This window comes from Amphibalanus amphitrite, unplaced genomic scaffold (genome assembly GCF_019059575.1).
Source record: "Amphibalanus amphitrite isolate SeventyFive unplaced genomic scaffold, NRLGWU_Aamphi_draft 000882F_arrow, whole genome shotgun sequence".
NCBI classification, from domain to species: Eukaryota; Metazoa; Arthropoda; class Thecostraca; order Balanomorpha; family Balanidae; genus Amphibalanus; species Amphibalanus amphitrite.
This window is the reverse complement of record NW_024882376.1, coordinates 159,760-172,864: the sequence shown is the minus strand read 5'-3', so window position 1 is coordinate 172,864 and position 13,105 is coordinate 159,760. Positions and strand designations below refer to the sequence as shown.

Sequence of the window (13,105 nt, the reverse complement as noted above, 5' to 3'; positions counted from 1 at the left end):
CCCAATGCTTTGAGCCAGGCTTCCCAGCACACCAATCTGATGCTGTCCCTTTACCAGAGCGTTCCCCTCAAATGAAGCTAACAAATTCTGCTGTCCAGTGTTGTTCCTGAGGTCGTGGCGCATAGAAACAGTCGATGAAAATAGTAAGACATTTACTTATTTATTATGACGTAACAACATGCTGTAACAAAATTTCACCTCTGAATCGGACACCGGCTGCCTACCAATCACGTTGTCAGTGCCGGAGTAACGCGCGTATGGAATTCACGCCAAATACTGCGCATTATGGAGGAGAAACTCAGCAAACGGAACACATCCAACTTGCGTCACAATTTTCACATGGCCGTCATATGCGCCACGTACGTCTCATCTGCGACACATGCGTCATTGTAATTCGTCGTCGAGAAAGCAACAAGCAATATACAGCTCTCAACAGGCTGTCGGCCCCGCGCGGTGACACGACTGCAGCGCCGCGCCGCGGCCGCGTGGCGAACTATCACTCGCCACCTAGCGGCCGGTCGCCGAACTAGCACTTGTCCCCGTTCGGGGTAAGAAGTAGGTAAGCTCTTCTCACACGCACTGTCGACCCCTGACTAGATCCGGTCTTGCCACTCCGTCCCTCGTTCTCTCTCACTCTCGCTCTCTCTTTCACTCTGTCCCTCGCAGTGGAGAGCATCTCCCATTCAATTGTTCGTGGCCGTCTCTTCCAAGGCGCTCCCGGGCCGCGCAGACCCAACTGCAATGTACACTAATGCCATCTGGGAACAAGAGCGGGAAACACGTTAGTCAAGAGCTAAAAAAAATAAATGTCAAACGAGTGTCATACGCCAACAAGTTATAGCTCTGGATGCAGCGCCCGTTGCTTTGATTTGAAATAGGAATAAAGAATGCTGACAGTTCACATTACCGTTATTCCTGGCTAAAAAAACGACAACAAAAGACCGCCGCAGCTGACAGATGCACAACAGAAACAAAGTCGTTATAGCTTAAATGCTCGTTACAAAGCAGACAATTCTGAAGCCCTGAGCGTGCGGCCGCGCCCCTCCTCAGTTAAGAAATGAGCCCGCGTGTGGGTGCCTTTCTCACCTGCTAAGGGCGCAGAGCGGTGACGGGGAGGTGTCGGTTACCTCAGCGTAGGACAGCAGAGGGTGCCGTTCCTCTGGGCCGCGCCGGCGTAACCTTCGGACGACCTGAGACACGAGACACGGGGAGGTCAGGGGGTACTCAGGGAGTGTGGTTAGGGGGGCGACAGGGGACCGAGATAGCTGTGTGCTGTGTAAACAGCAACGCTCACCAACAAATGCGCTTTGCCTCCTGTTTCCGTTATGAGAACAATGATGCTAATCATAAGTGCTCCAGGACCTAGAATCTTTGAAGTTTGTGAAGTTTGTGAAGTTTGATGATTCCTGTTTCCACAAATGAATATCCAAAACACATTAAAAAATCAACTTGAAGAAGAAGCCATGCCCGTTTTCTCTGAAGACTGAGGCAGATCGAAATGTTTTGCTTTGCCCTGCCCCTACCCTTTCATCACCTCTCTCTCTCTCTCTTCTGGTCTTCTCTCCCTCCCTCCCTCCGCCGCCTCCCTCCTCTCCCCTCCCTGCCCCGTCCCCCACCGTCACTCACTGTGCGGGGTTGTAGCTGAGTGACGAGTAGGGCGCCCACACCTCGGGCGCCGCCGGCTCCCCGTAGCCGGACGGGTACGCCGGTGGTTTCGTGGCCGTCGGCTGGCCCGGTCCCGGCGAGCCGCCGCCCTTGGGCGCCCACTTGCACGCCGACGACATGTCCGTCATGGACTTGATGGGGTCGGCGGCGCCGGGCGCGGAGGGCGGCGGCGGCGGCGGCCGCTCCCCGTACGGCGGCGACTGCGGCCCGTAGGCCGCGCTGCTGTGCGTGTAGTGCGCCGGCGCGGAGGTGCCGCTTGGCGAGCAGATGACGTGCGTGGCGTTGGGCCGCGGCGCGTGCGCGCTGCCCCACATCAGCACCGTCTGCCGCGTGTCGTTAGCGGTAGAGTAGGCCGCGCCAGCCGCCGACGCCGCCTTCATGTCCGGGCTGACGTCGCCGTCGTGTTTCTTCCCGTCGGGTGTGTGGCGCGGGTCTCGCTCAGGCGTGCTGCCGAAGCCCTGCTGGAGGCTGGCGCTGGCCGCCGAGCCGAGCCCGCTGAGTGAGGTGCCACCTATCGGCGAACTGGCCAAACTGGCGTTCAGCAGCGCGCCGCCAGGGTAGCCGTCATAGTAGGCCGTTTTCGGCAGGTACGACCGGTCGGTGGCGTATTTGGTGGCGTCCAGCTGACACCCGTACTCGCCCGGCTTGGCCAGCTGCGAGGTCTCATACGTGGGAAGGCACGTGCGTCCGACATCCACAAAGCCGTTATAGCTACCGTGGTGCATATAGTCCGGGTAGTAGCCGCCCAGCTGCCGGTAATACAGGCTATCTGTGGCCAGGAAACGGTTCTCTATGGGAGGGTAGAGGTTCTGGAAGTTGGGCAGATTCTGCTGGTAGAGCGCCGCGGCCGCCGGGTCCGTGTACGAGGTCGCCGCCGCCGGGTAGACGCCGGCCGCCGCCGCGTAGCTGTTGTAGGCCGCAGGGTCGGCCGGGTACTCGGGGGTCAGCTTCCTCTTGGTGCGGCACGTGCTGAGGAAGTCGCGCAGCTGGGTCTTGTAGCGGCGGTTGCCGCGGCCGGCGGTGCCGCTGGCACCCACCTCGCCGTCGTAGAGGTACTGCGAGGTCAGGCCCGGGTCCAGGTAGCTGACCTTGAAGTCCATGGTGCGCTTTCCGAGGAGGTCGCGACCCTCCTCCTCCCTGGGGAAAGGAGAAAGGTCAGTCAGCTGGTGTGTCTCTATGGTGGTCATTCCTGCATAAGATAGTGATAAAGCATTGCATGGCGTGTACACTTCCCCATTCAGCTGCTTCCCCTGGATTATTTGACAGGCGCACGTGGCAAAGTTTCTTATAGCGTTCACCCATGCAGCAAGCGGATAAACACATTCTAACCTTCTCACATTCAGCTAAGTCAGTCGGCTGTGAGATACCCCTGACAGTGATGGGTTCAGCGGGTGAGCTTCTGTCGGCAAACCGCAGAACTATGCCTTTTTAGCTTGCCCCGTTCGTGACTTTGAAAACTAGGAAGGCGCCGCGGTAAGTCACGGACGAATTAAGGCTAAATCGCATCACTGCCCTCGCCACCGCGCCGGTCCGCGCGGCGCCAGTGGCGAGCCAGAAACTGACCACAATGGCACAGGCAGCGGCTCATCCGGGCGATGATATAAAAAGGGCAGCGCGAGCCCGCCCATTGTTCCATTGCACCTGCATCATCGGTGAAACGCGAGCGGAGGGAGGGGGAGAAGTTGCCATTTTGACCAGCAAACTCCTCCTTGGGGGACTCATCAGTGAGTCATTCATGCGGTGAGTCATGAGGTATCTGCCCGAGGGAGTCACTGCGGTGACTCAGCTGAGCGGTTCTGCGCCATTTGTCAGTCATATTGGCATAACTGGCGCAATGCACTGAGGCTGTGCCGCCCTGGGGTGAATGCATGAGCTCCACTGATCCTCCAACCCCTTACGGGAGGATCCAGCCCGCTTTTTGTTTCAACATGCAACCCACGGCGCGCTAAATACCGACTTATTACCCACCGTTCAACTGCGATTTCTATCACCGCTCCCTGGAATGGATGTCTTGATTTGAGCAAATACCTAACGGTAGTGACCTACGTCAGTTTGGCGAAATGGTATCATGATGCCCATTTAGCCACACTTACAGCCCCACGCAGGGTTGACTGATGTTTAGTGACTTACAGCAGAGGCCGGTGTGTTGAAATGATGAAGTCGGGTTTGGAGTTTTTGTAGACGAGCCGACTGGAAGTCTGCAGCCACTGCCAGTTGAGGTCCTTGGTTTGAAGACGGTACGCGATCAGCCCGGAGGCACCCGTCTTCAGCACTGAAACGGAAGGAATTCAGTGGTCAATTAATAGGAGTGAAACGGCGTGCAAAGAGCGGAGATGGAGATCAACTTAGATAGAAGGTGACGGTCAAAGATTGGTAGCCGGTTGGTCCGAGGGGTTAAACGATTTTACCGGGGCAGTCAAGCGGACTCATAGGCGATAGCCAACATTGGCTGAATCTGGTGAAAAAATCGATGGCGAATCGGGGAAATTCAACCGCCTTTTGGGAAAATCAGCAGTCAAACGATTGCAAGGGCTGAACTGCAGAAACATGTTATTCATTGTTTTATTCCCAAGCTGCTCGCTGCTCAGCCCATCCCAATAAGCTTTGGTGTTAATCATCCACTCATCCTCTTGCGGCAGATCTCGTCGATTTCTCTGTCAAACTATATTTACGACGTGTGCCAATTCCATGAACGATCCCCGGCCAGAAACCTGGGTCAAATCAACCGCACAACAGAGCAGCAAGGCCTCAATCCGCCGTCACCTGAAGGGTTCGACAGACCTTCGGAAAATCGGGCCTCGTCTGGGGATTAGTTTCACTTTCTGGGAAAAGAAACCCTGCATGGTGACGAAGGAATTCGAGGGACGGGCCGGCGGGGGTCGTTCACCCCGGTGGCTTCCAGCTGAGCTGACCACCGGCATGTGCGGGGTCTCTCACAGATTCGGCGCCGTCGTACGTACGGGGCTCATCCGAAAAAGGACAGGTGGGCCAACGCTTTTTCGGCGAATAGTTATTTTTGGGGTGCAATTACGATTCGACGATAGTGCCCTATAGGACAGTTTTTAATTCAAGGTGGGCTGAGTTTTTTTTCTTTTAAGTAATGACATCAGTATCTGGCAGTGGCGACCCATGCACCATCGAAAAACAGGTCAACACAATAAAGAGTACAATGAACTTGTGCAATATGCTGACCTTTGCCGTTTATAAATATCGTTTATGAACTATTTTCCCCTCATGAGGTCTCATTCCGGTTCTATTCGTCTCCTTACCGACCCACAACCACTCGCCGGCGGGCCTGGGGAACTAATCAATCACCACACACCCTCCTATCCATCTCCTTACTCAGGTGTTTCCCGACACTGACGAATCCGTCAACTCTGCAGCTGCCATTGCACTGACTCTGGGGCCAGCTGCATCCGTCTGGCAACACTATCTGGTAATGCAGCCCGGCAGAATTTGACGTCCGATATATTTGTTAGCCTGGTAACAAGCAGAAGTGCCTGAATACTTATTTAGTTTCGCTTCAGCGACACGATGGGAAAATAATTCTAAGGTATTCAAGGAAGGCTATTTTCTCTGCAGCTGAGAAAATTAGAAAACGAATTTTCAATGAGAAGCGACTTGTGGCCTCTCAGACTGGGCTCATAAGTCGGCACACATGGGAGCGGTACAGGTCAAGGTTGCAGCTTTCTTGGTCTTACTGGGACAGCATATGTCGAGAAGAGACGTCGAGCTTTTAAAAACGTAAGGTCCATTAGAAGGTTAACCCGCGCCCGGCTGGGGGTCCTGGATTTCCACGCCCTGCTGGGGGGGGGGGGGTGTTTGAACACCCCCTTCTAACTCGGCTCCTGGGCCACGTAGCGATACGCGGAAGGCGGCGTTCGAAAGAGCGTAAAAAATAATGAGGAAATTACTTTGGTCAATTTTTTGCTCAGGTCAAAGGTCAGGTAACCAGAGGTCATTGAAGGCAAAATTTCGCCGATTTCCAGGTCGAATGTCGACAATTTCCAAGAAGCCAACGCATAACTCGGGAACCAAAAGAGCTACAGCGCCGCGGAAAAGCGCATTCGATAGCCCTATTAACGCCCTTTCTGAGTATTTCTCTCAGATTTGACCTAACGTCAACGGTTTTGCCTGCAGGGGGCAAAAACTGCAAAAATAGCCGATTTTTTTTTCGGAAACAGTTTTTCTGCAATAACTTTTGACCCAAGCCTTGTACGAGCTTACTTTTACCGGCATCGTGTTCCTCTCGTCAAGACGCATCGAATGAACTATAACTTGACCTTGAAAGGTCAACTTGAAAATTTGACCTCAGGTCAAGGTCATGACCTGACCGGAAAGGGTCATGTTGCATATCAGTCGATCCGTATCGTCGAGCTGAACACATCTAAGGCGTTTTCATCGCTCTAGCATGCCTCTATCAAAAGTTATTTGCGAAAAACTGTTAGATACCATTCGTGACCTAAGATGACCTCAGGGCATAAACAGGGGTCACGGACACCATCTTCATGTTCAGTGTGTCTAAACCACTTGTAATTCAGTGTTTGGGAGTGTTTATAATGTCTTTCGTCCAAAAGAAGCGCATTTCAATATTCTCCCATTGACTTATAATGGGGAGATCGCAAAATTGACCTGACCTTAGGTCATCGATATCAAAATTCTGAGATATACATTTTGTACATGCTATTGCTCTTAGCAATCGCTGAAAGTTTCAAAGCAATCGGTCACTCGGTGTAGCTATGACAGACATTGAAACTTTTTTATGAGGTGAGGTCACTTCAAGTGACCTGGTGACCTGACCTTGAATGACCTTGGTCTGAAATTTTCACAACATGTGTAGAATTGATGTATGATAAGGTGTACCAAAAACGGCGGCGCTCCGCGCCGCTGTTTTTGAGATATTCGCGAAAAACCACAGGGGGGGGGGGGTGTTCAAACACCCCCCCCCAGCAGGGCGCGGGTTAATTAAACGATGACTTTAACTTTCGTTGATAAGTCGTAGTATCTCGTAGATGTAATCCAAGTTGAAACTGAAACTTCTCAGATCGCCCGAGCAAAACTAAGATTTTCTTACAAACTAGGCATACGTTTTCTGTTATATTTCTATGTAGGTTTCTCACTTTAAGCACGTGTGGTCGACGGAAACCACAAGACTGCTTCCTGTCAGATCATGCACCACATCAATTCTTTCAACTCGCTATTTTAGCAGTAACTGCCCGCATCATCGAAAACGGCACTTTTTCCTCCATGCCATAGCCACGTGTAAGTGCATCTGACACATCATTTCCAAGCTCCGACATCTGTTGTTCCCACCGCCGCCGCCGCCGCCGCCGCCGCCGCCGCCCGGTCTAAGCTGGCTAACGTGATTTGCGATAAAGCGCTGATAGCAGCCCGCGACCCCTGCTATGTTTGGCGGCACAACCGCAAACTCTAGCGATCGCTCCAGACATCGGCTCAGTCGTGAGAGCTGGCAATAGGGCGGCGGTCAAGATCGGGTTTGGTGTTATTACGTACAACTTACTAAGTAAACGCCCGCTTCTATAAACCTAAAAGAGACTTTTTACTGCAGAGTACGCAGACTAGGCTATCGTTCGTTGAAGGAAATTATGTTGTGGTTGAGGAGTACTTTATAAACCAGGGCTGCGGAGTCGGAGTCGGAGTCGGAGTCGGAGTCGGTCGGAGTCGACAGTTGTGACCGGAGTCGGAGTCGGAGTCGGAGTCGATTTTAGAAACCCGAGCCGGAGTCGGAGTCGGAGTCACCGAAAATCTGTCAACTCCGCAGCCCTGCTAGGTCTGCGGAGTCGGAGTCGGGAGTTGGAGTCGGTCGGAGTCGACAATTCTGCCCGGAGTCGGAGTCGGAGTCGGAGCTGGTTTTTGAAAGCCGGAGTCAGAGTCGGAGTCGGAGTCGCCGAAAATCCATCGACTCCGCAGCCCTGTTATAAACTATAAATATATGAACAAACGCAATATATGAACGTAACTTTAACGTAACTTTAACGTTAACTTAAACGTAATTCGTAAATAAAGTATCCTTAGATTTACCCTGGGGTCATTGCATCCTACAATATTTACGTGTCACTTCTCATAACCAAAGATCCTTCAGTATTCTCCGTACCATATCTCCGCTACGGGCAAGAAGAGAAATCATCTAAGCTCTCGGCCTTGTCAGTGGATGATATCATTTGATGTATAGGAGGCATCTCCGACTTTCTTTTCCCACGACGGGCGTGGTGCCGCCGAGACTGGGATGCCGTCCCGCACGGCGTGGACGGCGGTGCGGGGGGGGGGGGGGAGGGAGGGGGGACCGCGGGCGGAGGGGCGGGTCAGGGGAGGGTCGTGTTGCGTGTGGCACCGATCGTTGTCCCGCTGACAGAAATGGGCGGCGAATGACGACCGCGAACAATCCAATCCCGTAAACATCCGCAGCCTCCCGCGGCGGCCAGGCTGCAGTTCCAGGAAAGCAGCCAGGCTTCATTCACGTGTGGATGCTGGAATCGGTTGCATTTGTGCCGTTTCGCAGGGATGTCTAGGCTTCTAACACGTTGTGTCAGATACAGAAAAAATGTGATTAACCTGAAATACTCCAAAGGTGCAATCGCGACTTCGTGGGACACTCGGCCATGGAAAAATATCTTATATGAAGGGACAGAACGTGCTGTGGCAGTCTGTGCGCAGTGGCGCAGCCAGGATTTGGTTTCGGGGGGGTCATCGCCTCCAAAGCGGGCCCCCTAGTGTGCGGGCCCCCACCCATTTTTCAGAATCTTTCCATATTGCATACGCATGCTGCTGAGCGGGCCCCCTTTACCTACACGATAACCCTGAGCGAGTTTGAATCGGAAAATTTTGATAGAACAATAGCTCGGTAATCACCCGGTGTTCAATTTCTACGCGAATTGACCATGACAGAAATATGTTACTATGAGGTACGAATTCGCATCTTTCGAGACCGAAATGTGCCCCTTCCGCAATCTCCGAAGGTTGGGACTTTTCAATTAAGAACAATCACTATTCTTTAGAATTGTGATTTTCTATTGAAAATCCCAACCTGAGCTACCTCTCTAGGGAGGTGTTTAGCGTTTCTGCCGCGATTTTGGTCATTTTGAGTCCCGCAAAAACGGCTCCATTAATTTTCTTGCCATTTTCAGCGTTTGGTCCCGTATTGGGGAGCTACCTTGTGGCAAAGTTACAAAAAATATAATTGACACGTTTTGGGGTAATCGGCATGTGCATTTTCCCATAGGGTTAACATGGGGAAAATTGGAAATTCGATTTGCGAAAAATTTTGTCAATTATATTTGTTGATATTTTTAGGGTCGAATCTGGGGCCGGGACCCCACCTCATGGTGGTAATTATTTAAAATATAAATGACAAAATTTTATGCATTGCATAGCATATACGCTAACAGAGCTGTTGCCTGCTTCTATCGGACAATATTTAAGTAGTCCCATGTGCCTGTCCAAAGTCATCTATTGGCTGCTGTAGTAGATTGTGTCGACAGAAATATGTTACTACCAGTAAAACGCCTTTTGGGCGAAGAACGAGCGAGCGAGATAGTGAGCCCTGCACGTGCGGAAGGGCGAGAGGGTACTTCCAACAGGCTTGTGCAAAGCACCCTTCTAACCGGTCGCTAGCGGTGTGCCAAATTTGAACGCGATCGGCCCAGCCGTTCCTGAGATCTGGAAGCGGCATTCTGCACGTGCGCACGTGCGAACGGGGTCCAAACTGACTTTTGCACGGCACCCTACTAACCGGTCCCCAACCGTGTAACAAATTTGAGCACAATCGGCCCAACCGTTCTCGAGATCTGGAGCTGCACGTGCGCACGTGCAGTAGCACCCTAACCGCAACACATGGAATCGCATTGCCTGTTGGGTGCCTACCTGTATGCCAAGTTTCAGCGAAATCGCCCCAGTAATTACCGAGTTATTGAAATGGGAACAAATTTGGCACCTCTTCTTTTTGTATTTTGCACGTGCAGTGGGGGTCACTCACATAGATCAACAGTACCCGACCTTTGGTAGAAGGGATGCAGCTACCCTACAAAAATTACCGCGAGACAATCGCCCAAGCGGCCCCGTTCTCCCGGGGCCCCGGACCCATCCACGGGAAGCCCGGGCCCTATCCACAAAGGGGGGCCCGGGCCCGTTCTCCCAGGGGCCCGGGCCAGTTCTCCCGGGGGCCCGGGCCCGTTCTCCCGGGGGCCGGGGCCCCATCCATCCGAGGATCCGGGCCCCGTCCACCCGGGGCCCGTTCTCCAGGGGGCCCGGACCCATCCACGGAGCCCGGGCCCCATCCACCCAGGGGGTCCGGGCCCGTTCTCCCAGGGGCCCGAGCCAGTTCTCCCGGGGGCCCGGGCCCCATCCAACGGGGGTCCGGGCCTCGTTCATCCGGGGCCCGTTCTCCAGGGGGCCCGGACCCATCCACGGAGCCCGGGTCCCATCCACCCAGGAGGTCCGGGCCCGTTCTCCCAGGGGCCCGAGCCAGTTCTCCCGGGGGCCCGGGCCCCATCCAACGGGGGGTCCGGGCCTCGTCCATCCGGGGCCCGTTCTCCCGGGGCTCCGGACCCATCCACGGGGAGCCCGGGCCCCATCCACACAGGGGCCCGGGCCCGTTCTCCGGGAGGCCCGGGCCCGTTCTCCCGGGAGCCGGGGCCCCATCCAACCGGGGGTCCGGGCCCCGTCCACCCGGGGCCCGGGGCCCGTTCTCCCGCGGGCCCGGACCCATCCACGGGGGCCCGGGCCCCATCCACCCAGGGGGTCCGGGCCCGTTCTCCCAGGGGCCCGGGCCCCATCCAACCGGGGGTCCGGGCCCCGTCCACCCGAGGCCCGGGGCCCGTTCTCCCGGGGGCCCGGACCCATCCACGGGGGGCCCGGGCCCCATCCACCCAGGGGGCCCGGGCCAGTTTTCTCGTCCGGTTAGATTAGATTAGGACCTCTCTCCTCCCTCCCTCCCTCTCTCTCTCTCTCTCTCTCTCTCTCTTTCTCTCTCTCTCTCTCTCTCTCTCTCTCTCTCTCTCTCTCTCTCTCTCTCTCTCTCTCTCTCTCTCTCTCTCTCTCTCTCTCTCTCTCTCGAGCGGGCCCCGGACAGAAATTTCGGGGGGGTCAGCTGACCCTCTGACCCCCCCCTGGCTGCGCCACTGTCTGTGCGACTGCTGTGGGAAAAGGCCTTCAACCTCCCAATGTATGTAATCACAGCGGGAGCAGTATCCCCCCATCTCTCTGCAGTGGCGTATATCCAATCTGGCTGCGTCGGCGGCCCGCCCCAATAACTCGGCCCGGCTCGCCCCGCGCGACAGGCGCGCCGCTGCCACATTGACACATGAACGGCCAATATATGACAGCGCTGTCACGGGTCGACAGTCATGGCCGGATGGCCTGTCATGCAAGGTCGTCGTTTACCGTCACACGGCTGGGGGAGCGTCACGCGAGCGGCCGACACGGGCGCCGCCGGGCGGCGAATAAAATTCTGACCGGGTGCGGGGGAGCTGCGTGGGGACCTGAGTGGGAGACCCCAATCCAATCCCCTGCTATATGTTGGAAATGATTTTGAATTCGGCCGTCAATGTCAAAACTATGGCTAAAAGTACCGGCGGCCATAAGAGCAGCGACCAATTGATGCCATCTCTTATCTAAGAGTTAAGACCGATACTTTACATGAGCTACAAAAATAAAGTTAAACTTATTTGAAGCAGCCAGGCTACGAAAAGACAAACACACCCATTGACATGCATCTATTCGGAGCTGTACTATGTCCCCGCACACGTCCTCGTGCGTGCAGTCGTGTATTGCACGCGGCATACTCACGTTCTTGGTGCGCGCTGGCCACGTACGCCAGGTCGTCGTGGTGCACCATAGCGTAGCCGCTGCGGTTCACCAGCTCACTGTCCGAGTAGCCCAGCAGCATCTTCCCCCTGTGGATGGTGATAGGGCTGGTTAGAGCGGGAACCGATACCTTATGTAAACGCTACGTAGGGCGATTTTGTGATCTGTGGGTCGGACTGTAAGGTGAATAATAAACCAAGATGGGTAGCGGTAGACTATAAGTCTACATATTCGTATTTGACAAGCCGTTTTAAATTACAAATGCACATGCGTCTACAAAAGCAAATGCAAGTAATGTAGCGATTTTGTCCTGGAAGCAAAGCAATTTCCGATGCCTGTACTTTGCCCAGAACACGTCATACGTATCGCAATTTACGGCGTAGACAAAACAGAAGAACCTCAGTAGAGGATCTGCGACTAGTGTGGAACTTAGCTGGCAACGGGTGAAAGCCGCCTCTATTCAAGGTAAACCCAGGATTCAGTTTATGTCTTCGGGTTACGCAATCCTCATCCATATTCCAATCTGACTCTTATCTACCCTTCAATTACACCAAACCTTATACGTTGCCGCACGTTTTTCCTCGGAGGAAAGTTCGACTCCCGATATCGAAAGCCGTCTTTGAGCCTCACCGCAGACGAGGACGTCGTCTAGGACTTATAATGCAGAGTCTGTTCTACTCCCACACAGGGACCGCAGCTATACGATTAGTTTCTGCAGTCGGCAGCAATGAGTAATCTGCCGTGATCGCTGACAATGAACAGACACAGCACGTGTGTCTCGGCAAGAGACGGCACGGAACCTATTCCGTGTGTGTGACAATGTGAATCAGCGCTGGTGCTCGTAAAAATGACGCGTCAACCTTGTTATGCAATGGCGACAGTAGGGATCAATATAGTACGCATGTTTTGTATTTGTACTTTTGTTTCCATGTAGATTGAGTTTGGAAACAGCTCCTGGCGTAGTAGGGCTGGTTCGTCGTGCTATGAAAGCTGACGCATCATTTTTCAGATAGAAGTTTTGCATATCCACTAGGTACCTGTATGTACAAGTAAAATTGAATGCTTCACTTGTTATCAATTTAAGACAGAGTCAAAATTAATTTCAAAACGGCCGATTTTATCTCACAGCTATGCCAAAACAGGAGCGGATGCGGATGACTCATGGTCAGCATCAATGTCTTCAAGAAATGCCGCATCAAGACGGCGTCTCCGTGTTAATCCGACAGAACCGGTCGACCGTGCCCCTGACTTTGACTCATGGTGCAGAGTGGCAAGGTGACTGCTGTGAGTGTCCCGCCGAGTGCCAAGTGCCCCACTGAGTGCCGGCAGCCCGTCTGACCGGCGGTCACTGCCAGGAGGTCGCGGCGCCCCCGGAGAAAGTTGGCCGCAGACCGCCACCGCGAGCCGCGGACAGTGTGAACGGACTGAGCCGGGACGGGGACAGTGTGAACGGACTCAGCCGGGACGGGACACAGTGTGAACGGACTGAGCCGGGACCGGGGACAGTGTGAACGGACTGAGCCGGGACCGGGGACAGTGTGAACGGACTGAGCCGGGACCGGGGACAGTGTGAACGGACTGAGCCGGGACCGGGGACAGTGTGAACGGACTGAGCCGG

At 54.3% G+C, this 13,105-nt stretch overlaps 1 protein-coding gene across 3 annotated transcripts in view; it reads right to left on the bottom strand.

Annotated features, from left to right (window-relative positions):
• Window positions 1-141: 141 nt before the first annotated feature.
• LOC122367618 (aryl hydrocarbon receptor-like) overlaps window positions 142-13,105 on the bottom strand; it is a 95,784-nt gene continuing 82,820 nt past the window's right edge. For all 3 annotated transcript variants that reach the window (XM_043340889.1, XM_043340891.1, XM_043340890.1), the window contains exons 7-11: window positions 11,470-11,576; window positions 3,796-3,937; window positions 1,627-2,802; window positions 1,087-1,190; window positions 142-758 (exon numbers count right to left, since the gene is read on the bottom strand). In XM_043340889.1, coding sequence (XP_043196824.1) covers window positions 1,124-1,190; window positions 1,627-2,802; window positions 3,796-3,937; window positions 11,470-11,576 — 1,492 coding nt within the window. In that variant the 3' untranslated portion in view covers window positions 142-758; window positions 1,087-1,123. The remainder of the gene's footprint in view (window positions 759-1,086; window positions 1,191-1,626; window positions 2,803-3,795; window positions 3,938-11,469; window positions 11,577-13,105) is intronic.